This window comes from Petaurus breviceps, unplaced genomic scaffold (genome assembly GCF_028583685.1).
Source record: "Petaurus breviceps papuanus isolate PSGF00001 unplaced genomic scaffold, PetGlider_PUasm1.0 224, whole genome shotgun sequence".
NCBI classification, from domain to species: Eukaryota; Metazoa; Chordata; class Mammalia; order Diprotodontia; family Petauridae; genus Petaurus; species Petaurus breviceps.
The window spans coordinates 3736508-3762357 of NW_027185887.1; the positions used below are offsets into that span (position 1 = coordinate 3736508).

The following is a 25850-nucleotide window of genomic DNA, read 5'->3' on the forward strand; positions in this document are numbered from 1 at the left end:
TATTAAGATTATGTATATAATGTTGATAAGATAATGTATATTAAAATTCTCTCAGTTGATCTTTTTTTTTAAGTACTACTTGAACAGACTTATAACTTAGATTGAAGGGTTTCTGAATCTATTTTTGTTTTTGAGATTAAATATTAAAACTCTTTTTGTATTAGTAAATGGTAAAATCTGTTATTTTACCTGAATCATTAAATTTTTCTTTGTATTTATGTTCTTGGCTTTAGATAGGTTTGTGACTTCTGAACATACTCTCCAAGATAACATCAATCAGTTTGAACAGCAAACTATCCCACAGCAGTCTTATGAATCAACAGGATTGTCTCAAGGTCAGTGTGTATTGATTAAATGGATCTCTTAAAAGAAATATAGCTTTGTAAAAATTTAACTTTACCACAGTTCTTGATGTTTCTTTTAAACTTTGCTTCACTTTGTAATATATAAAGAGCTGAGTTTATACATTCAAAATGTTTATTGTTGCGTTAGCTCAGACTTAACACTTCTCTCCTCACTGTGATTTCATTGGCTCCCTATTACTTATAAAATGAAATACAAATTTCTCTGCCATTTAAAGTCACTCATGCTCTGGCTTCAGCTTATTTTTTCCAAACTGATTAAATACTTCTTCACTATTAGGCACTCTCTGCTCCAGCTAAACAGCCTTCTTGTTGTTCATATATGATGTTCCATCTCCTGTTGACATGCCTTTTTACAAGCTGTTGCCTATTCTTTTAAGAGACATTTCCTGACCCCCAGCCCCAACATTCGTATTTATTTTGCATGTGTTCTTTATTTTCTTATCTATTAGCATGTTGTTTCTTATGTTGAATATAAATTCCCTGAGGATAGGTACTCTCTCACTTTTGAATTTGTATCTCTGGCATCTAACAGTACCTGGTAGATGCTTATAACTTAATAAATGTTCGATTGGCTGATTAGTTGATTTTAGGATGGAGAGTTCTACTTTGTGATTTTTCTCAACCCTCAAACCATAGACTCTAGTAGTCATTTTATAATAATAGTTTTTAGGGTTTCTCATGAGCCACATAATGATTGTTGAGATCTAAATTGGAGACTTTTTAAAAATAGTTAGATAGATATGCAAAAGAACTCTTATGTATTATATCATTATTAGCTATAGGAAATAAATAAATGATTGCAAGCTCCTACTGGGTCTTATGTTGTAATAAGTATCTCTGTACTGGTTAATGTTATACAGTAACAATGCACATAATGTTGCTTTGACCTATTTTAATGAAATTGTTGATATAGCATGGTAGTATATTATAATGGAAGGAATCTTGAAATCAAAAGTCAAATCTTAGTCCTGACACTTATTAATACTTAAGACCTTGGGCAAATGACTAAACCTCTTTAAGCTTCCATTTTCTTTATTAATAAAAAGAGTATAATAATAAGCCAACTACCTTCTTCATAGGACTGTTAACATTGTTAACTTTAAAGTCTGTATGAATATGGGGTAGTATTGTTATTAAACTCCACCCCCAAGTGGGAGATACTTTTGAAAATCAGTTGTCAGGATCAATCTACCTCATCCTGTGTATATTTCTCTGTTTCTAAATTTTATTGCTATCTTTCATTTTCATACATCATCTGCATTTCTCAATCTTCTATCTTTCACATTTTCCCAGAGTTATCCCTCATAACAGAGACTAACAGAGGAAAAGAAATTTAGCAAAAAGTAACCATCTTTATGTATATTTGATATTTTGATATTTACTTCTTGGGCTTGTATGTAGTTTCAGTGTTTCTTGCTTCTCAAATAGCTTCTTTTTCTGATAGCCATCTATGAAGACAAAAACATGAGGCAAATAGGGGAAGAAAGCTATATAATTTAAATTGTTTCATTAGAAAATTAGCATTAAACATTAATAAAAATAGGTATCTTCACTTAATAATTATTTACATTTAAATTAATTTTCTTGCTTTCCCCAAAGGCCTACTCTGTTTCCTCAAGGTGACATAGATCTTGACCCTGGAATTTGGAAAGGTATGCATGCAGAGTACAGGCAGATTCTGACATGCTGGAAAGGGTTAAAGGCTTCATGTATGTTTTTGGCATCAGACAGAATCTGGCTTCTGAGGACCAATTTAGCAGAGTAGTGAGGGGTGTATCACTATTTGCGAATAAATGCTTTGATGCATTTATGAGATAAAAATACAGAGTGGGCAACAATATTATTATATTATATGTCCCTTTTACTTATGCAGTGAGAGTGGCAGAGTAGAATAAAATGGAATGGTAATGCTAAGAATCATAGAGTTTTTAGACTGTCTTTAAACTTTCATTTAGCTGTTGATACTGTAGATGTGAGACCCTTAGAATGACAGGTGTCCAGACTATTAGAGGAACTGAATCCTATCAATCTTGATATTCTTGCTAAATGAGAATGGAAAGAAAGATGAGTTGCAGCTAAATTGAAAGTTGTTCCACAGGCTCTTATTAGAGAGTTAGTCAAATTAAGAAACTGATTGAGTTATTTTTGTGTGTGTGTGTTCCCTAAGAAAATAAGAAATACAATTTCAGAGAACATCTGATTGTCCATTATTACACTGCTTAGGACCTTAAGTAATTGTAGCTTATGTAACAGCATCTTTGGAAGAAAATGAAAATGTATTGAAATTCAAATAACTTTGACAAGGTCCCTCAGTTTATTAATTTAAATAAGCATATACTTTGACAATTGGTGATTACAATACAAAGTTGCCAATAAAAAGGAACAGCAAAAATTAATTAGCAAACATTAAGTACCTACTATGTGCCAGGAGCTATGCTAAGTTCTGGGGATACAAAGAGGGAAAAACAGTCCCTCCCCTTAAGGAATTTACAGTCTGATGGGCGAGACAACATGCAAACAAATATATACAAAGCAAGCTATATGCAGGACAAATAGGGAATAATTAAAAGAGGGAAAGCACTGGAAGTAAGAGGGGTTAAGGAAAGTTTCCAATAGCAGTTGAGATTTTAGTTGGGACTTAAAGTAGGTAAGTAGAGTAGAGGAGGGAGAGTATTCCAGGGAGGAGGGTAGAGGGAAGTTCATCAGAGAAAATACCTGGAGCTCAGAGATAAGTATTTTTTTCATGAAACAGGAACCCAGTGTCACTGGATTGAAGAGTATGTGTTAAGGAGTAGGGTGTAAGAAGACTTGGAAGAGGGCTGCTAGGTAATGAAAGGCTTTGAATGCCAAACAGAGCATTTTGTATTTGCTTCTGGAGGCCAATAGGCTAGAGAGGTGTGTGTGTGTGTGTGTGTGTGTGTGTGTGTGCGCGTGCGCGTGTGCTCGGGTGCACACGTGCACCTACCATGCAGATGATGAGGGCCTGTGCTAGAGTGGTAGCAGTATCAAAGAAGAGAAGGAACTGTATTTGAGAATGTGGTAACTGAAATCAATAGGCCTTGGCAATGTTGACCTTGGATATGGTGAGTGAAAGATAGTGAGGAGTCCAGCATGACTCCTAGGTTGAGATTCTGAAGGACTAGAGGATAGTGTTGCCTCTACAGAAACAGGGAAGGTAGGAAGGTGAAAGTTATAAGGGGAAATATAATGAGTTCTCATTTGAATATATTGAGTTTAAGATTTAACAGGACATCCAGTTCAAGATGTCTGGAAGACAATTAGAGTTGCTGAGAGATTGGGACTGGAAAGGTAAATTTGGGAATCATAGCATAGGGTAGGTAATTAAATTCATGAGCACTGATGAGATCACCAAGTGAAGTAGAAGGGAGAAGAGAAGAGAGCCCAGGACAGAACTCTGGGGGATATCTATAATTAGAGGGCGTGATTTGGAGGGGGTTCCAACAAAGGAGACAGGGTAGTGGTCAGATAAGGAAGAAAAGAACCTGGAGAGAGTAATGTTCCAAAAACCTAGAGTACATCTAGAGAGGAGTGATCAGTGTCAAAGGCTGCAGAGAGGTCAAGGAGAATGATAACTGAGAAAAGGCCATTGAATTTGTCAATTAAGAGATCATTGGTAACTTTGCAGAGTGCTTTTTTGTGGAATGATAAGGTCAGAAGCCAAAGATCTAAGCATGAGAAATGAAAGAGAACAAAGGCTTATCAATTACCCCAAAGCATCAGGCCTATGTATCACAGTTTCTTTCTTTGAGGAAAGAATTATAATATTTTGGATGGAGAGAACAGCAAATAATATCATAAAAGATGAGATTGATTATACTTTAGCCAACAGGAAGCAACATTCTTCAGTTAGCTCATTGTATGAAGTCAGATCAGTGATCAAAACAGTGATCACAGTTAGTACCAAACCACACAAAAAAAGAATAGTAATGAGAATAAGATAGTGTGCAATTAAAATCCATCTTGACTCAAGTTATTGATGATAAAAAATGGGATATAGATAAAAGGAAGGACATAGATACAGATTACCATAGTCGTACAGAAGTTCAGCTGATATAAGTGAATTGCTGTAACAAATTGACCATAATGATCTAAAGAGCACTTTTGTCAGTAAACACTTTACAGATTTTCCAGGTAGATTGATATGGCAGTAAGGAGCAAGTTATTTGTTACATAAACATCTCTATAAGAGCTTAAGGAGCTGAACATTACAAGCAGTATCTCCTGATAAACCAAAGAAAAGTAATAAGAGGATGAAATTTGAGGAAGTTTTGCAAGAAACCCAATTAAAGAAAAGCATTCTCAGGCATCCTGCTAGGTGAAGCAATGAATAGAGAATGGACCTGGAGTAGGGAAGAACTGAGTTCAAATGTGCCTTCACAGATTTACTAAGTTACCCTAGACAAGTCACTTAATCTCTTTCTTCCTCAGTTTTCTTAACTGGAAAATAGGGATAATAATAGTACTGACCTCCCAGAGTTGTTGTAAGGATCAAATTACATTATTTTTATAAAGAACTTAGCACAGTACCTGACCCATAATAATGCTTGTTTCTTTCTTTTACCCTTCCTTTTCCCTAAGGACAATAAAGGACAAAAATGGAAGAAGGATAATTGAAGAAAAATAGATAAGATAGACAAGGATTTTTGTAAACAGGTTTTTCTCCTTCCCCCCTTTCTCAATACAGTAGAGCTATCACACTTGGACTCTTATTATCACAGTCCTGGATATGATGATAAATGAAAAGTAATATTGAACCATGTAGATACCTGTGCTGAAAGTTGCACGGTTATGAGGACATTGAAGGACTGATCCATAAGGTATCTGGAGGAAATCAAAGAAATGAAAAAGTATTAGATATTATTCATAGTCCTTCCCCAAAGGTGATGGAGAGAGCATCAACAATTACCATTCCGTGTTTATTTTCCTGTTTTTTAAAAAACTAAGAATAATCTACCCATGTATCAAAAAGTATCCTTGATGTGGTATTAGTAGGGAAGAGGCAGATTTTTTCAAGTTATATTGTACTGTAGACTATGTTGTAATTGAAATTTGTAGGAAAAAATCACTGTGTTTACTGTTTGTAATTAAAAATCAACAACATTCATTTGATTAGATAGTGGAAAATAATCACCCTGATAGCTATCTTTTAACAAGGTATCTTCTGTTAAAACCATATGAGTCTATTAAAGATATAACAACAGAGGAAAGTTTGATATTCAAGCGGCTAGGTGACATAGTAGACATAGAGTGATGTATTTAGAGTCAGGAAAAACTTAGTTTGAATCGTGCTTAAGATGCTTCCTGATTGTGTGACCCTAGGCAAGTCACTTAATTTTTCTCAGCCTCAGTTTCTTCTTCTATAAAATGGGAATAATGATAGCACCTACATTTCAATGTTATTGCAAGGATCAGATGAGATGCTGTAAGTAAAGTGCTTACAAATCTTATAAGTGCTTACAAAAGCTATATAAATTATACTTATTATTATTGGGTTTTTTGTTTTGTTTTGTTTTGTTTTTGCTTTTTGGAGGGGGGGAAGGTAGGGCAATTGGTTTAAGTGACTTGCCCAAGATTACACGGCTATTTTTGTGTTAAGTGTCTGAGGCTAGATTTGAACTCAGGTCCTCCTGATTCCAGGGCCTCTATTCACTGTGCCACCTAGCCACCCCCACTTACTATTATTGTTAAGCAAATCTCTAATTATAAGAATTAGATGAAATGTAAACTAGGGGAGATGTGCACTTGCCAAAGGTATTCAACATGAAAGGGATCCCGATACACATTAAATGTTGAGGATGGATGAGGTTCTCCAGATAGGTCTATGTGTAAGACATTTTGCTGGTTGCCGGGTAGCCTCTTGGAAGAGATACATTACTCTCAAAAGAGGTTTATCTAACTGTCTATGCAGGAAAGAACAAGTGAATGAAAAGTGTCTGTTATAAAGACTATGACATGCAATTATATTAACTACCTATAGAACTTGTCCATCACTATATAAATCTTGGATAAGTAACTACAGATGGACAGTAAGTCAGGCCCTAAATTAAATAAAGAGGAGAAGAACAGACTGGAAGTCTTTGGGAAATTGCAAGCTCCTTTAGTAATTTAAAATTTCTCCCAGAAACAAAACCTCATTTTAAAAATATGAGTATTCTTCTGGTTGTCATTGTTTGTCTGTGAGCTATAGAATACTGCTATTGCTGAATAATTAAAAGATGAAGACTCCTGAGAGGACAGTGTAGAGGCATCGTAGGGGTGGGGTGGGGGGAGTTAGTAGACTTCAACATAAATAAGAAACTTGAAAGAAAAACCAGAGTAAAAACTGTCATCTGAAAAATGTATTAGAAAAGAAGATGGGCTAGTTGTGTGGCAAGACCAAGATGGAGGTAGATTATATATTCAACTGCTATTCTTCTGCTCTTAAGAGAAAATGAGGAATGACACCCCAACCCTCAGCCCCCTTCACTCACTACCACTGTCAAGCATGTTATGTGAATCCTTGCAGGTGAAGTTATAAGTGTACATGTATGGTATGGGTAAACATGGATACCTTGCAATTTGTAATAATTTGTGGGAACACCCACATGGGCAAGATTACAGATGCATGAGTATTTTCTTTTCCTTACTCCTATACCTCTTTCACACTCCACCCCAACCTCACACCCCCCAGAGGCCAGGTGTAACAGATATTGTTCAAATTTGTAGATATGTGTCATTCAGCATATTAACTCCATTCACCTCTTAGGATGTGAATAACAAACATCATGAGTACTCTTGAATCATGATTAGTCATTTCATTGATGAGATATTCTTAGCCTTTCAGCATTGTTAGTTTTACAGTAATGTCATCATATAAATTGCTTTCTTGGTTCTGCTCACTTCACTTTGCATCAGTTCATACAAGTCTTATAGGGTTTCTCTGAAAACTCTCCCTTTTGCCATTTTTATTAGTAAAATTGTATTCAGTTATATTCATTTACCTTAATTTTTTCAACCATTTCCCACAAAGAGCTGACATAAATGTTTTCGTAAATGTTGGGTCTTCTTGCTCATTCTTGACTTTTTGTGGGTAGGTGGGTGGGTATAAGTCTAGTAATGTCTGGATCAGTGGGTATGCACAGTCAATTAACTTTGGGGGCATAGTATAAAATTTCTTTCTATAATGGAGATACCAGTTCATAGCTTCACTAGGCACATATTAATGTGCCTAATTTCCTTCAGCCCTTCCAAAATTTTTCATTTTCCATTTTTATCAACTTTGCCAGGCTGATCCATATGATCCATAGCCACAACTTCAGAGTTACTTTAATTTGATGGGGAGAATTTTTTTTTCATATGGCAGGATTTTTTTCTACTAATTTTTATTAACTTTCTTTCATCTGATCATAGTGTTTATTATTCCCTTCTTGTGAGTCTGCTTTTTAGCGTAACATTATTACATTAAGTTCATTTCAAATGTTTTTGTATTCTAGGATTATAGATTTAGAGCTGGAAAAAACTTGAGAAATTTATTTAATTCAGCCTCCTTATTTTATAGCTGAGAAGCATGGAGCCTAGATAAGTGGCTTACTCAAGGTCAAATGGATAAGTGGCACAGTTGGAATTGGGAACCCTGGTGTTCTAACTCCAAATCCATTGTTCTTTCCGCTGTGTCATATTTTGATTTTAATTACCCTAAGAATTCAATCATTAAGATGCCAGAACTGATTTTAGCCATTTCCACTTTATTAGACATTCAGTTTATTTGTTTTTGCTTTTCTTTTTTGGGAGAGTGGGGGAGTGTAGTCACAGATAATGTTTCAGTGAACATCTATGAATATAAAACTTTCTAGAATAACTTTTGTAAACATTCAGGGTATATTCCTAACAATGGAATTACTGGATAAAAGGGTAAACTTATTTTCATAACCATTTACTGCCTATGATGTTATATAAAGTGATTCTACCAGAGTTTGCAGTTATACCAGTGGTCCAGGTTCTCCAATATCCTGCCAGCACTGAATTTGTATATCCTTGGTGATTATTGAAGAAAAGCATAATTAGATACCTTTTAAAATTTGTATTTCTTCTCCTGAGAATAGTTCATATCCTTTGAAAAATCACTCTGTTGTAGATTATGAGTTAATACTGTGACTTTTTTTTTTTTTAAAGCAATCAGGGTTAAGTAACTTGCTCAAGGTTACATGGCCAGTTATTTCTGGGTGTGGTGCTGAGTATCTGAGCCCGGATTTGATCCAGGTCATCCCGACACTGGAGCCGGTGCTCTTACTCGCTGAGCCACCTGGCCGCCCCTAAGCAATTGGGGTTAAGTAACTTGCTCAAGGTTACACAGCCAGTTGTTTCTGGGTGGGTGCTAAGGGTCTGAGCCCGGGATTCGATCTCCAGGTCATCCCAACACTGGAGCCAGTGCTCTTACTTGCTGTGCTACCTGGCTGCCCCAATACTGTGACTTTTTAACTGTTCCTTCTTTATGAATGGTATTTGTATCTTTTATGTTTGCCATGTTTTCCCTAATCTGTTATTTTTCTTTTAATTATTTCTTTTGGTTATACAGTCTTTCTGTTTTAACGTAGATCATGACATCTTGTCCCAAATAATTTTTGCAATTGTTTAAATTTTTTTAAAAGTTCCCCTTTCCACCAGTGAGATAAATATTTTCATTCCATTGAAAAATTTTTTTCCATAAATTTTTTAAAAAATGTTCTCATCCATGTGGAGTGACATATGATGTAGGTCCAAATTCATTTCCTACCAATTTGACAATCAGTTTTTCTCTCTATTTTTATGTCAAATAATATATCCTTTCCCCAGTTTTTATTTCTATAGATTTGCCAAGTATAATGCTTTGTCTATATTTAGATGTATGTGTGTTATATCTATTTTATTGATCTATTTCTCTTTTTTTGCCCAATACCAGACAACTTTGATAACAATTATTTTGTATTATTAAATCTGGCTATGTAAGACCCCCGTCATTAGTTTGTCTTTTGTGTTCTATCTTCTTGTTTACATTCCAGGATATTTTCTACTTCATTAGCTCTTTTATTTTATCTGTAATTATCTTCCTCAGCCAAGAAGGAGGCTTCATTCATGAACCTTGATTCTCATTATGGAGCCACTGGCTGGTCCCCTATAGGCTCATTTGTCCTTGATTTCTCCTTGTTGTCTTTAATACATCAATATCCTGGTGAAATTCCTGCTTCTCTATCCATAAGCCTTAGGAGTTGCTCTGATAACATGCAACATCAGGACCCCTAATCTTGATTCTCTTCTTTACAAATGACTCTTCAGGCTAACAACTTCCCAACAGTTCCCTATTTTAATCTTAGGTATCTGTAAAATAAAGTTTTGAGCTTATACAGTCCAAATTTTGTAACAGAAACATATGTTCCATTTATCATATTGTTACTATAAAACTATCCTCTGCAGTATTATTTTCCCTAAATTAATGATATCTAATTCTGAAACCAATTTAGAAATATTGAGTTGGCTTATCTTTAAAAAACAAAACAATACCCTAACAACTTCTACTATTAAAATAGTATATATTTTTTAACAGCTAAGGATTATTTTACAAATATAGAAACTGAGGACTGGGGAGATTGTTTGGACCACCTCTTTTTTAATCTGTTACAGGTTTTGCTGTGACTGATACGTATAATCAGAATCAATTTCCACCTGTCCAGCAACTACAAGATTCCAGCACACTAGAATCTCAGGCTCTTTCAACCAGTTTTCATCAACAGAACCTGCTTCAAGTTCCTAATACAGACACTATTAATGTAGTGAGTATTTATTGGAAAATACTTTATGGTTAATCAAAGAAATCTATTTCTTTTCCCATATGTGCAAGATTATCTTTTCCTTATTAAATTTAGGTAGATTCAGACAATGCTAAAGAAAAATAATTAAAGAAACAGAGACATCTTACTTCTAAAAACCTGATTGTATCACTTGTAAAATTTTTAAAGTGTTATATTTTAAAGGTTTTCCTAATTTCCTAGAAAATTAATTTTCCTAATTAATTAATTAATTAATTAATTTTTCATTAAATCATTTTTATTTTCCTTTTTTATGTCAATACTGCAGTCACTTCTTGATTAAAAACTAGGTTTGGCAGCTTTTTTAATGAGTCATAGATCTAGGCCTGGAAGGGACCTCAGTAGTAATCAAGTCTAAATATGAGGAGACTGAAACTGGAGTATGTGACCTATGAGGAATCACGCAGCTTGTAAAATTCTGTTATGGGATTTGAACCTAGACCTTTCTAATTTCCAAGGCAAATGTTCTTCCTGTCACATCTTACATCATGCTCTATGTTGTGTTGTCTAGGCGCAAAACACCAGAAGTATATCTTGCTTTCAGTAAATATTCTAAAAACAGTATAATAGAATTAGAAAGAAACATATTGAAGAAATAACCTTGTCAGCATCTTTTATATAACTACAAAATATAGTAGTTCTTTAGTTTTTCTTCCCTTGGAACCTAGGAGAGGTTTCACCTCTTTAACTGTGTGGTATCTTCTGTTTAAAGTTAATTTCAAGATGTTTATGTTGTAGTAAGATGCACAGTGTATTAAAAATCTTGTGGGGGAAATCTTATCAATATTAAGAATGAGACACATTTGGTAATTTTTGAAGATTTTGTTGGAGATATTTCTACCCTTTTATTTTATACTTATTCATTATTTCTTTTTCTATTTTAGATTTATGGAACTGACAAATAATGAATTGTAATAGATGCCTTAGCACTCAACATTTAGCGTAGTGTCTGATGCATAGTAGGCATTTAATAAAAGTTTATTGATTTATCAGTCACTTAAAAGCAATGAGTTTGTCATGTGAATACTCTAAGTTATATATGGCCATCATAAATCTACAGTGAATAGACTATAGCCTACAGTAAATAGACTATAGCCATTGAATATGACATATCTTCTTTTATCATATTGATCTTCGTAGCTTTTATCCTGAACTAGAATTGCTCCAGATATCTGTGCATAGTCCTATGTTGTTGAACATTTTTATCAATCTTGAACAGAGTTATTATAGATGAAGATCTGTCACATTTTCAGATGATAAAGAATTGGAAAGGGATGGCTGACACACTGGATGAGAGGAGCCAAAAAAATCTTGGTACCTAGAACATTGGACTGAATCAGATAAAATGAAATAGAAATAAAAATAAAGTCTTATACTAAGGTTCAAAGAACTAAGTTCAAGGTGAAGGAGACATAGTTTGTTGAAAAAGAATTGGAGGTTTATATGATCTTCAAGTTCAGATGTGTAGTATGACAGTACAAAAAAATGATATGATCTTAGGCTGCATTAAAAGAATCACATTTCTCCTATAATGAGGTGATAGTCATGCTATACTGAATATTATGTTCAGTTCTGGGTGCTAAAGTTTAGAAAGAACATTGATAAGCTAGAGAATATCCAAAGAAGTAAAAATAGAATGGTGAAGAGCTTTCCTTTTTTTTTTTTTTTTTTTTTGCTTTTTGGAGGGGGGAAGGTAGGGCAATTGGGGTTAAGTGACTTGCCCAAGGTCACACAGCTAATTTTTGTGTTAAGTGTCTGAGGCCGCATTTGAACGCAGGTCCTCCTGACTCCAAGGGCCAGTGTTCTATTCACTGTGCCACCTAGCTGCCCCGAAGAGCTTTAATTTAAGAACATATAAGGATTGTGTTTGAAGGAACTGGGGAAATCATCTGAAAATTCAGTAGGATTTCTTCCTTTTGGCCACAGAGAAGAAATGAATCAATGAATAGGAATAGTAATTTAAGCATGTCTAATTGATGCCAGGAAAAAATGTTTCTTAACAGAGCTATCTGAAAGCAAATAAATCATATCAGGCCTACTTGATTGTAACTCTTTGAGAATACTGACTATGTATGTCTACTTTATATCAGGACAGCTCGGTGGCACAATGGATAGAGTATTGGCCTGAAGTCAGGAAGACTCATCTTCCCAAGTTCAAATCCAGCCTCAGACACTTAGCTGTGTGACCCCAAGCAAGTCACTTAACCCTGTTTGCCTCCATTTCCTCATTGGTAAAATGAACTGGAGGAGGACATGGCAAACTACTCCAGTGTCTTTGCCAAGAAAACCCCAAATGGTGTCGTGAAGAGTTGGATACAACTGAAAAATGACTTAGCAACAGCTACTTTATATCTTCCAGGGCTCAGAACAGTACTTCTACCATAGATGTTTTATAATAAATGTTTAGACACAATATGCAGTCCTTTTTGAGGTCTATGGAAGAAAAGATCATTTCCAGGTGAGGACACCTTGGAAGGAAGGAGAGCATACTGGAAAGAGTATTTGGATAAAAATCAAATAAGCAAAGTCAGATAGTTATACTATATTGATAGTATAGATAGAATGGACAGAATGAAGAAATAAATTAGAATTTCAGGAAATAGAATATAAACTAAGTATTCCAGGCACCAGCTGGTAATGATGGGAGACTTTAGTTATCCAGGGCCCTACTGGAGCTCTTTCTCTTTGCCAGAAGTACAGTAGCTAATAATTTATTGTCTTACATTTGTGACAGTTTCATTCTCTAAAGTGGAGGAACTAAAAAGGGGATATTCTCCTCTGGATCTGATACTCATCAATCAGAAGAAAGTAGTTGCTAGGATAGATTTTGCAATAGAGAAAAAGAGAAGTTTCTTCTGTATTCTAATACTCACCCTAGATTAGAGGATGGATTTCAGAGTTTTAAGGGAGAGGATAGACGTAATTCCACAGCCTGAAATTCTATATGGAAAATCAGCTTATGAGGGCTAGAAACTCTGAACAAGTAAATTCTGAAGACACAAAGAAACATTTCATGAAGGAAAAAGGGAAATACATAAAGAGAACTCATGACACAACTTGATTTTTTAAAACATGTACAGAAGAGGAGAGCAAAGGGTAGGTACATCACTGGATGAATAGATAAGCTTGCCATGGTTCCATAGGAATGTTAGGAGCTCTTCCAAAGATAGTATTAGACTTGTAATAAGATTTATCACCTGGCATATCACCATTGACTGCTCTGTAGCACCACTACTAACAATACTAGGCTTTCAAAATGCCAAGTAATGGAATTGTCCACCTTTACATAGATAAAATTAGAAAAATAACAGAAATCAGTATTTGTTATGTGCTCTGGAAGACTTTTTTGTGTGTTTTTGCTATGAGGAATAAAGCTCTTATGATACCAGGATAAGAAAGTATGTCAGCAGTGTTTCTAAAATAATCATTGGAAGAATCGCATGATTTCCTTTTTGAGGAGCAGACAATTCTGAATGTGTTTGAGGCACAAGCACAGAAGCAAAATAATTAGAGGCAGTGATGTTTTAGAATATTAAAAAGGAAATTATAAGAAAACCAGGAGTACTAAAGCTTAGTTGGGGGGTAAGGGAGGAGTGCGGGGAAGGATATATCTGACCTGACATCTTCCTCATGCATCATACCTTCCATCTTTTCCTATCCTATTTCCATCTCATGCCATATAATTTAACTTGTACACATTATAGCTGAGTAAGACTGTAGGGGGGGGTTTTGAAGGAAAACGCAAAAAAAGCCAGGTTGTACAAAGACAAATGTCCAGTATTTTAAAAATATATCAAAATGGAGTGTACAAATGCCATTCCAAGCCATTGGGCTTGAGTTGGATTCCTGGTGCAAATTCCCAGAATGTATTAATAAAGGTAAAGTTAATATCTAGTAAAGGATAGTGATAATGAATAGCTAACACAACTTCATCATTAAATCATTTCAAATTCCAAATCCATTCCAATTCCAATTAAGCTGATAGATCAGAGGACTTTTATAGCTATTATTTACCTTGGTTTTGGGAAAGAATTTCATAAAATATCTTGTGCTATTTTTTGGAAAAGTTGGAGAAATAAGGCTAGGTGATAGTATCGTTCATTTTATTCAGAACCATTCAATGACTGGACCTTAAAAATAGGTGACTAATATTACTTTTGAAGGTCTCCAATGGCATTCACCAGTGATCAGTGTTTATTTTTGATAAAGATTTGGGTGATGGCAAACTTAGGACAGATGGCACTAAGCTGGGAGAGTCAACTCACAAACAGTCTAGAATGCTTGACTGATCTACTGAGATGAAATGTAGTATGGCTAAATGTAAAGTCTTAAAACTTGAATACTTAAAAAAAAAACTGGTAGTAAAAAATAGAGGCATGCCAGAATATTTAGTTGTTTTGTCAGAAAAATATCTTAACAATTTTAGAGGCCTGCAAGCTCATACAAGTCACATGTGCCCTGGCAGTCAAGAAAGTTCCTGAGACAGGGGAATCAAGAGGCATACATAGTATCTAGAAACAAGGACATGATAAGCCTGATATATAATACCCTGATCCAACTGTGTTTGGAGTATTGTGTTCGTTTCTGGAATTTGATGAAATTGCAAGCTTCCAAAAGAGTGCTACTGGGATGGTGAAGAATCTTGAATCCAAGCCATTTAAAGATCATTTGAAGCAAAGGGGGATGCTCAAATTGCAAAAGTTTTTTTTTTTTCCTTGTCTTTTTGGCAATGTGGCTCAGGAGAGAAAGGATGGGTACCCATAGTTTTTTTTCTTTTTTCGCTTTTTTGGAGGGCAATTGGGGTTAAATGATTTGCAAGGGACTTGCCCAAGGTCACAAGGCTAGTTTTTGTGTTAAATGCCTGAGGCCGGATCTGAACCCAGGTCCTCCTGACTCCAGGGCCGATGCTCTATTCACTGCGCCACCTAGCTGCTTTTTTCAAGTGGCAGCATAATATAGTGGGGAAAATCCTGTGTGGAAATCCAGCTCTGGGGGTGGCCAGGTAGCACAGTGAGTGGGATCACTGGCCCCAATGTCGGGATTACCTGGAGATCGAATCTGGGCTCAGATACTTTGCACCACACCCAGAAATAACTGTCCATGTAACCTTGAGCAAGTTACTTAACCCCATTTGCTTCAAAAAAAAAACAAAACAAAACAAAAAAAGAAAAACAAAACAAAAGCCAGCTCTGACCTTGGGCAAGTTACATAAATTCTTTAGGCCTTAGATTCCTCAGCTGTAAAATGAAGGAACAGTATGCACCCCAAAAAGTACATACAACAGAAATCCTCACCCAAATAATGCGCAGAGGTTTCTCAAGTCAGGAAGCAGAAAAGAATGGTTTAATAAGATCTCGAGAAAGGGCCACACTCCAATTTACAAAAGGAAATGGTGAAGTTATAAAGCCCTAACAGAATTCTTCCCCACCCCCCTCATGACCTTTTATTCCATTGGCTGGAAGTTAGGTGTCCAATGTAAGCGCGGCAATCTTATCTCAAATACCAGAATAACAAAACAGTAGATCACCCAATGTACATTTGAGAAAGCACTTCTGTCCTTATTTGGCATGTCTTGTGCTGAGGTGGCACAGGGGAGGGTCTCCATTACTCTAAGTCCCAGATTCCTGCAAGGTCAGGTGACTTCTAAATTTAGGCCTAGTGGATGCTGAAGCCACTCTAGATTTGAATTTGCAGAATGAGGAAACTTCACTGCAAATTACCCCTTACAGAACTGATAGATTATCTGTCAATCAGTTTCTGGTTTGCAATGGGTTTGAAGTACTGTCATGCAGAAAAAGGGTTAGATTTGTTCTCCATTGCTCTCCCTTCCCTAAAATCAAACAATTTTAAAATACAATAAAATTTACTTAAAACAGTCAAAAACATTCTTAGCTTCAGAGTACAAAAATCAATGGAATGAGGAGCGGGGTTAGGTTTGTTTTTGTTTTGTAAAGCTTCTTAATGGGCAATTTAAAGGTTAAATGGACTTCCTGATTGACTCCTTCCAGACTTCAGATCTTGAAACTGCTTACTTTAATGATGATTTGTGTGGTTTATTAGAGAAGAGATTGATTTTTAGGAATGTTTTAGACTAAAATGTTCACTGAGGTTCATTCATACTTAATGATTCTGTGAATTTTTCAGGAAGTTATATTTGAACTGGGGTTTGAAGACTGGGTAGGGTTTTAATAGGCAGGAATAGGAATAGGGATGGGAGTGGTTCAAAGCATTCCAAGAATTATTAGCAAAGACACAGAGCCTGGAAAGTTTGGAATGTGTTCCAATACAACAGATATTAATCTGGTTGAGTTGCACATGAAATGCTAGAAGGGTAGGCTGGAATCAGATTTAAATGGCCTTAATACTGGGCTAAGGAGTTGGGATTTTATTCATTTAGCAGTAGGGAATCTCAGAATGTTTTGAGTAAAGGCTTAAAGTGACCAGATCTTTACATAAAAAAGTTTAATCTGGGAATATTGCAAAGATACTGTATTTTGAATGGGAGCAAAACCAGGAATAGGTAGATTAGTTCAGAAGCTATTGAAATAATTTAGTTAAGGTTCAATAAAAGTCTGGATTAGGATATTATTAATGGGAATAGAAAGAAGAAAGCTCAGAATGAGAAGTATCACATGGGTTATGTCAACCTTAAAGAATGGGCTAAAAAAAAAAAAGGCAAACAGAATTAGGTAGCATGCACATTTATTTTGGCAAGCACCCCTTCAAAACTGCTGTCAAAACTGAGCTCCCTTTTGGGTTAGGTTGCACAGTTTATGTACCCTCCCAAAAAGGACTGATGTCATTCCATCATCATTTTACCCAGGGAAAATATACCAGACCACTCCCAGCCTTGGGTTATAACCTAGACAAAAGAATCTGTCTCCACCAAGCTTGAGTAGATCACATTCCCTTTGATTGGAGCACCTGCAGGTAAGGGTATGATACCATATGTGGAATGAGGGAAAGAAGAGAAAGAAAGAAAGTTAGCTGTGTTGCCCAGCTGTCCAGTTCCAGTTTGGGCCCTAGTGGGAAGATCTTTTTCTACTCACAGAGGAGGACCATGACATCAGGAACATGATGCCATGACATGCAAATGAATTGGATTTAAGTGAGGGAGGATCATGCAGAGTCACCAGCTTCACTTTCACCTCTGGAGCCGTCTGGGCGCAGTGGCCAGATACAAATCAGGACAACTGGAGATGGCCCAGGATGCATTGGGGATCCTTGGCCTTTACAAGCTAAGGGCATTAACAGGTCTTAGTTTGACTTGAGGCAAAGCCTGTTCACTGATTAAGGCTTAATAAGAAATGAAGCAAAAAATGGTGTCTTAAAAAAATAGATCTGGGAAGGGACAACCCTCAGGGGTTTCTGTCCAAAACTGAAGCAATTGCTATTTACATTCATGTTGAGCCAATCAGGGCCCAAACAATGACCACATTAGGCTTGGTCTGGGACCTGTTATTGGCCAGTCAATGAGAGCAAGAGTGATTTGAGTTTAAGGAACATTTTTTTTTCTTCTTTTCACTTAAAGACCAGCCTTAACTCCTTAAAAAGACTGAACTTACAGTCAGGACTTTGGAAGGGGGAAGGAGGAGCTCTGAATCTCCAAGATATTGGTTATTAATAATCATTTTTCACAGTTGATAAACTCTGGTAATAGACTATATGTGAAGAAGGAATCAAAAATGATATAGACATTTTGAAAGTGTGGAAATCCAAATCTGGAGTTCCTGATCTCTCTGGGGTTCTAAATGGGGGAGGTCTGTGTTGAAGTAATAATTGAATCACCTTTTAAATGGAAAAGATTAAGGGAGAGAATGTTCTACATTCTCATCTTCATACTCTCATCAAGGGAGCAGAAGAAGGTAGAGTTGGAGGACTTCTAAATTGAGGGGAGAAATAGAGTAGAGAAAGTCAATTAACAAGAGAAGATAAAGTAGGCTTTGGAGAGGTAGAAAGAGAAATAGGACACTGCTGTCAAAGGTGAAAAGTTTATTAAGAAGGGATGAGGATACTGGTCAACAGTGACAGCCCCTGCCTAGACATGAAGAGGTAGAACTGGAAAAAGGCAACTGGATTTGGCTGTTAATCCACTAATGACTTTTTGGACATCAGTTTCAGTAGAGTGTTAGAAAGAAGCTGTTATTTCAAAAGAGTGAGTGAAGAATTAGGTGGGGAAAAAGTGAAGACAGTAAACATAAGCTACTTTTTATAGAAGCTTATCAATGAATGGGAAGGAATGAAATGTGATGGGGAAGTTTGATTAAGCAGGTAGGATGGAACTGAACGTGATTTTGTTTTATGATAGAGATTTAAGCATGTTTGTAGGCAGGAGTCAGTGTTAAAGGAGAGAATAAGAATGCATTGGAGAAAGGGAGATTAATTGAAAGAACAGTCTAGTGGGAAGGAATGAGATCCAGGGGCAGAGGTGGATCTATTTGCCATAGCAAGAAGAGGTACTCATTCATTTGAGATGAGAGGAAAGGAGAAATAGCAGATCAGAGAAGATTTAAAGTTTGGAAGTTTAGAGGGGAATTTAGAGTATTCATCTCAGATGTCTTCAGTCTCCTCAATAAAATCAGATATTTATAGCCTATAATGAGGTACAGAGTTGGGCATCTGAACTTGAGAAAATGAAAGATTTGAAATAGTCACTGTGAGAAATGTGTCAAAAGTTAGTAATCCTTCAATAAAAGGATTTACAAACAAAAATGAAGCTAAGGTTATATGAAATGTGTTCCAAGTTGCAAACAACAAAAAACTCTCTTTTTTTTTAAAGTATGCAACCCGTTTGTAAGTTGTGTACTGCCAGCCAATATTGACATTCTGAAGTTACCCAAAATAGTTCTAGGTTTTTTCTTTTTCTGTGTCCTACCTAGGATGGGACCACAGATCTCCAGCCACCACTCTGGTTATTTCTTAAATTTCTTCTATTCAGTTCTTGTGAGGGACAAGAAAATGTTAAAAATCAATCTTATGGAGCCTAGTCACAGTACAACTTGAGGCATATAAGAGGGATGATCTTAACATTTAAATTGTGTGAGAATATGGTAATTTTACTTCATAGACTCATTTACATACTTTGTGAAATTGTTTACAGATTATTTAATTTTTCTTCAAAGGATCCTAAGTTTAGAACTTGAAGACCTACCCAAGCATCTACCCCCAGGGCACAGTGTTATAAATGAGAAAGTTGAGATTCAGTGATATTAAATGACTTACTCTAGGGGACAGAGATAGTAAATATTGTACTGGTAGTTAAGTAGCCTGCTTTCTGATTTTGTCTTTATATTGATCTAAGCCTTTTAATTTTAGACAACTCATTTGATTCAAGAACATTCACAAGAAGAGCTGGAACTACAAACTCAGCGACCCCAGTTTCTTGAGGACAGTGAGGATCAAAGTAGGCGAGCCTACAGGTATACCTATGACTGTTTCCCTTAATTAAATATTTGTTTAATTGGTGGGGGTTTGGGGGGAGATAATATATACTGTGTCTTTTTCTGAGGATTCAATTCCTTACATCAGTGTATGTGTCTCTGTGAGTGCATGTATGTATACACACACACGCACGAATATTTTATCATGGCAGGGAGTTGACCCTTTAAAGAGTGTGCCAGCAGACTACAAGTTCTGCCAAATTAAGTTTAGTAAGGTTTCAAGTATGACCTTGATGACGAGTTACTCTGTACTTAGTGAGACTTGGTTGTGTCACTCAACAGGTTGGCTATAAGTGACGAAGTATTTGGATATGAGGGAAAGGGAAGGGAATGAGTATTTTATATAACACCTAATATGTGCTAAGTAGATTTTTTTTAAACAAATATTTTCTCATTTGATCTTCACAACCACCCTGTGAGGTAGGTGCTATTGCCCAAACCTGTGACTTCTTTCCTTTTCCTCTTCTTCTTTCCTCCCTGGGTGATATGATGTAAAAAATGCTAGACCTGGAGTCAGGAAGACCTGAGTTCAAGTCCAACCTCAACCCTGAGCTAGATATTTAGCCTTTTTCTGCCTTAGTTTACCCATTTGTAAAATGAGTATATAATAACACCTGTCTCCCATGGTAGTTGTTAGGATCAGATGAGATACTTATTTTATATTTTAATAAAGTGCTTTGCAAGTCTTCAAGCGCTATAGAAATGCTAGTTGTTGTTGTGGTGGTGGTGATGATAATGATGACCATGATGACAATAACAGTGATGATGATGATGACGACTAGGCCTTGCCCAGTCTTGCCCATGTTGGAAGTATGGGCTACTTGCAGGCTGGTCTCACTCTGATCAATAGGGAAGATTTGACCTGCTCCATTTCAAACCTAGGTCGGGCAACCTCAACTCTCAGAGGCTTACCATATTAATGACTAACTTAGTTTGGACATCCAGTTGGCTTAGCCCATTGCAGCTAGAACTCTGACTCAGATCTGTAATTTCACTGTTGAAATGAAGAAACACTTTCTAACAATAAAACTTGCCACTTTCTCAGAAATTTAGGCTTAGAAAGTTGCCTAGGGCATTGTGAAGTTAAGTGATTTGCCCAGGGTTGAACAGCCAGTACATATCATTGAAACTTAGAGTCAGTACTCTTAAATTTAACTACCAAATATTCTGCTACAACCTTTATTCATCATAATAGGAATAGTTCCCATTTATATAGTGCTTGAGTTTGTAAAATTCTTCACTTGTGTTATTTATAATTTGGAAGTCGAAACACTTATTGCAGTAATACTGCCATTGCTCAAAACAGTTTGGAATTACTTCCACTTATTTTCCATCAGTAATTACCATATAAATCTGCTTTAGTTCCTGTTTCTTAAGAATGATTTAGGTAAATTTTAACTTGTTTTATATTTTAAAAAAAAATATGTATGTGTATGCATATATACACGTGTACACACATGTACACATATATGCACACACATGTGGATACAATATTCTGTATATGTATAGATTGGTGTATGTGTTTTATTCATGTATATGAAATTTACATGGAAATGAAAATACCATTGGTATTCTGCACCATTTTCTATTTACAATAATAACATTGCCTTAACCAGCGTCATGTCATTAATATATTTTAGCCAAATATGAAAGGTTGACTAACCACACAGGGTATAAATCAGATGATCATCATTAAAATGAGATAGTATTTGAACCTTCCCTGTATTATTGACTGTACTGAGGACCAGTAAATTTACTGTTAGGATATTGAGTACTATAATATAAATATAAACATTGTTCTTTTGGAAATACCTGTTTTCTATAACATTGTTTGCCTAATGTCATATTTTCTTAGAATTTATTAAACTAAATTCATCAAGATAAGTTCCCCCTCTTTTTAGATCAATCTATCGTTAATATAAGTTTTTCCTTATAAATAAAAGTTGCTTTAAAGGATGTTAGTGGCATTATCTTTGTTTGTTCCTGGTCTGAGTTACAGTAAGGTACCAGTGACATTTTGGTTAATAGATAATGATAGAATGCCCAATTACAATTTAGATCTGCATGAAGATAATATTGTTTGATGGCCATTTATAGAACCTATTTTTATTTTTATCTTTAGGTTCACATTTAAAAAACATTTGAAATGTGAACTTAAAGTGTATAATAGTTGTAAAATCTAGAAATGTATTAAAACTTTAAAAACCCAGCATATCAAATTGTTTAAAAAAATAACTTTAGTAATAGCTGTTTTATATTACATTATTAACCAATAATCTGTATAAACTGGCACCTCTAGTCTTTGGAAAACAATGTTTCATACTTGTAACAGAGTATTTTATTTTATATTATCCAGGAATGTGACATTCTGGTTAGTAAGGTATAGTTATTTTCAAATAAAGTATACAAGATTAAACAATATGCAACATAACTTGACATAAACTATAATAGTAATCATGATTTGCTGGTTGTTAGGATTTTCATAGTACTTTCATGTACTAGCTTTAATAATAGGGTTTTTATTTTCATCTCTTTTTTTAATACAATTTTATTTTATTTTTTTTTTACACACACACATATATATATCTTTGAATATTTGATTTTAAAACTTTCAATTCCAGATTCATTCCCTTCCCCCCCTGCCACCCACCCCCACTGGGGAGACAAGCAGTTCAGTAGAGGTTGTACATGTGTGGCTAATGCAAAACAATAACATAGTAGATGTATTGTAAAAGACTGACTATATTTCCCTCCCTCCTATCCCACCTCCCACTTGTTTTATTCTCTACTTTGATCCTCTCCCTTTTCACAAGTGGGTGCTTCCAACTTCCCTGCCCCCCAGCCTGCCCTCCCTTCCATCATCCCCCCTCACATCCCCTTCCCCCCCTATTCTCCTGGAGGGTGAGATCCCCTATTTAGTGTGTATTTCACTCCCTCCTCAAGCCAGATTCAATAGGAATAAGGTTGACCCATTCCCTTTTGCCTTCCTATTCTTCCCCTCCATTGTAACCATTTTCCCTTGCCTCTTCTGTATGAGATAGTTTGCCCCACTCTGTCTCTCCCCATCTCCTCTCATTATATTCCTCTCACCTCTTAATTTCACCTTTTAAGTATTATCCCTTCCTGTTAAATTGGTCCCGTGCCCTCTATCTATGTATACCTGTAAACATATATACACACATTCACATATGTATTCATATGCCCACATACCCTCACATAAAGACATATATATATATATATACACACACACACGCACACACACACACACACATATATATATGTATATATATATTTCTAATCCCTTCAACTACTGAGAAAAGTTTCATGAGTTACAATTATTGTTTTTCCATGTAGGAATGTTAATAGTTTAACTTTGGCCAGGTGGCTCAGCAAGCAAGAGCACCGGCCCCAGTGCCGGGACTACCCAGATCAAATCCGGGCCCAGACACTCAGCACCACACCCAGAAACAACAACTGGCCATGCCACCCCAAGCAAGCCACTCAACCTCGATTGCTTTAAAAAAAAATAGTTCAACTTTGATAAGTTCCTTATGATTTCTTTTCCCTGTTTATCTTCTCATGCTTCTCTTGCTTCTTGTATCTGAATGTCAAATTTTCTATTCAACTCTGGTTTTTTCAGCAAGAATGCTTGAAAGTCCTGTATTCCACTGAATGACCATATTTTCCCCTGAAACATGATACTCAGTTTTGCTGGGTAGGTGACTCTTGGTTTTAATCCCAGCTCCCTTGACCTCCGGAATATCACATTCCAGGCCCTTCGATCCCTCAGTGTAGAAGCTGCCAGATCCTGGGTTATCCTGATTGTGTTTCCACAATATTCAAATTGTTTCTTCCTGGATGCTTGTAATATTCTCTCCTTAATCTGGGAATTCCGGAACCTGGCTATAATATTCCTAGGAGTTTTCTTTTTGGGATCTTTTTCAGGAGGTGATCGGTGGATTCTTTCAACCTCTATTTTGCCCTCTCGTTCTAAAACATCAGGGCAGTTTTCTTTGAGAACTTCCTGGAGGATGCTTTCTAGGCTCTTACTTTGGTCATGGCTCTCAGGCAGTCCAATAATTTTTAAATTATCTCTCCTGGATCTATTTTCCAGGTCAGTGGTTTTTCCCATGAGATATTTCACATTGCCTTCTATTCTTTCATTTCTTTGGATCTGTTTAACAGCATCTTGATTTCTCATAAAGTCATTAGCTTCCATTTGCTCCAATCTAATTCTGAAGCAATGATTCTCCTCAGTGAGCTTTTGAGATTCTTTTTCCATCTGGCAAATTCAACTTTTTAAGGCATTCTTCTCCTCATTGCCTTTTTGATCCTCCTTTGCCATTTGAGTGAGTCTGTTTTTTAAGGTATTATTTTCTTCAGTCAGGCTGTTGACTCTCATTTCATAATTTTCTTGCATTGTTCTCATTTCTCTTCCCAATTTTTCCTCCACTTCTCTTATCTGCTTCTTAAGGTCCTCTATGGCCTGTAACCAGCTTGTATTTTCCTTTGAAGCTTTTGGTGCAGGAGTTCTGACTTCACTGATTTCCTCCTGTTCCATGCCTTGCTCCTTCTTATCCCCAAAATAGGAGTGTAATGTTAGGATCTTCTATCTGCTTTGTTTCCTTTGCCTGCTCATTTTGCCACTCAATGATTTGACTTTTGGGCTTTTTGCCACAGTAGGACTCTGCCACCAGACAGGGGAGTTTTCGTCCCAAACGCTGGGGTTTTCTCAGCTGCTGGAGGTATTAGATGGGTGCCCTCTCTGAGGTCTCTGGCAAGCTGGACACACACCCCAGGACCTCCACCCTAGACTGCAATCCAGATCCATGCTGGTTAAAGCAAGAGCGATTACCCCTCAGACTGGTGCTTGGTCCCCCTACACTCTGCAGGCCAGGAGCTGAAGCCGCCACATGGTGCTGGCAGGCTGTGCTGGCGTCTCAGCGGTTTCTCGCCCCGGGGGTAAAAGCCACGCACTCCCACTTACTGGTCCCAAAGTCCAGACTGCACTGGCCTCTCACCTTGTCCTTCGCATCTCTGTGTTGATAAATCTGGAAAGGGCCACAGCTGCTGCTGATCTGGAGTCCCTTGGCAGGCAGCTGGTCAGGCCCGCCCTGGGGCTAAAGCCGCAGCGTGGTGCTGGGCTCAGCTCCCGGAGCTCTGCGCTGGCCGATTCCTGCCGGCCTGCCGGGCTGTTCTCAGCAGTAGGTTAGCTTCTCTGTGTCATTTTGTGGATTCTGCATCTCCAAAGTTTGTTTAGAGTCCCCTTTTTACATGGATTGGGGAGGGTGGAAGCCGGAGCCGTCATCTTGGCTCTGCCCCCCAAGAACCTTTTTATTTTCATCTTATAAAAATTGCTGATGTCATTTGTAGACTTTTTTTTCCCCTTTGCAGGTTTTATTTTTTATAAGCCTGGACAAAGTGACATAGTATCAATTCTTTATTTTTTATTATAGATGTGAATATTGCAACAAAGGCTTTAAGAAATCCAGTCACTTAAAACAACATGTGCGATCACATACTGGTGAGAAGCCCTATAAATGCAAGCTCTGTGGACGTGGATTTGTTTCCTCGGGTGTTCTTAAATCCCACGAGAAGACACACACAGGTAATAAAGTCTACTTTTTATTTGGAGATCATAAATTTGGAATATTGTAACATTGTTAACATCTGTCATTTATTGTTGAAAAATATAATAGACTTGATTGCTGTGCCTGTTACAGCTATATTTTCTCCTTATACATCATGTAAGTTCTTTTAAAATTTTTTGTCTTACTCTTTCATGTTGTAGTCTAAAACATTGTTGCTTGACACTATATTTTGTGTTCATTTGCTTCTCTATACTTCAGTAAATAAATTATAGCTTTTAAATATTAAAAAAATTTATATCACTACACTGACCCAGGAGATAATAATTCTTTAAATTCTTTAATATACTACCTTCATTCTATGGTATGCAAAAGCCACGTTGTAATGTTGACTGTGGAGCATATTTATAGAGCAAGATTTATTGTCAGACAATTGTTCCCAGCCAAAGTGGCTTATTTACTCGAGGCCAACTAAATATTAGGATGTCCCTGACACAAGACAGTTACTACAGCATGGAGTATGAAGATGACATTTAGAAGAGTGAAACTCTATAGTATGTTGGTGATTTTAATTTCCTATAGGCTTACATGATAATTCAAAATAGGAAAAGAACA

At 36.3% G+C, this 25850-nt stretch overlaps 1 protein-coding gene across 5 annotated transcripts in view; it reads left to right on the top strand.

The window, feature by feature from the left end:
* Positions 1-25850, top strand: part of ZNF236 (zinc finger protein 236) — a 219578-nt gene that overhangs the window by 119214 nt on the left and 74514 nt on the right. For all 5 annotated transcript variants that reach the window (XM_069094982.1, XM_069094979.1, XM_069094983.1 and 2 more), the window contains 4 exons: positions 234-335; positions 10023-10171; positions 19523-19626; positions 25104-25255. In XM_069094982.1, the coding sequence (XP_068951083.1) occupies positions 234-335; positions 10023-10171; positions 19523-19626; positions 25104-25255 (507 nt within the window). The remainder of the gene's footprint in view (positions 1-233; positions 336-10022; positions 10172-19522; positions 19627-25103; positions 25256-25850) is intronic.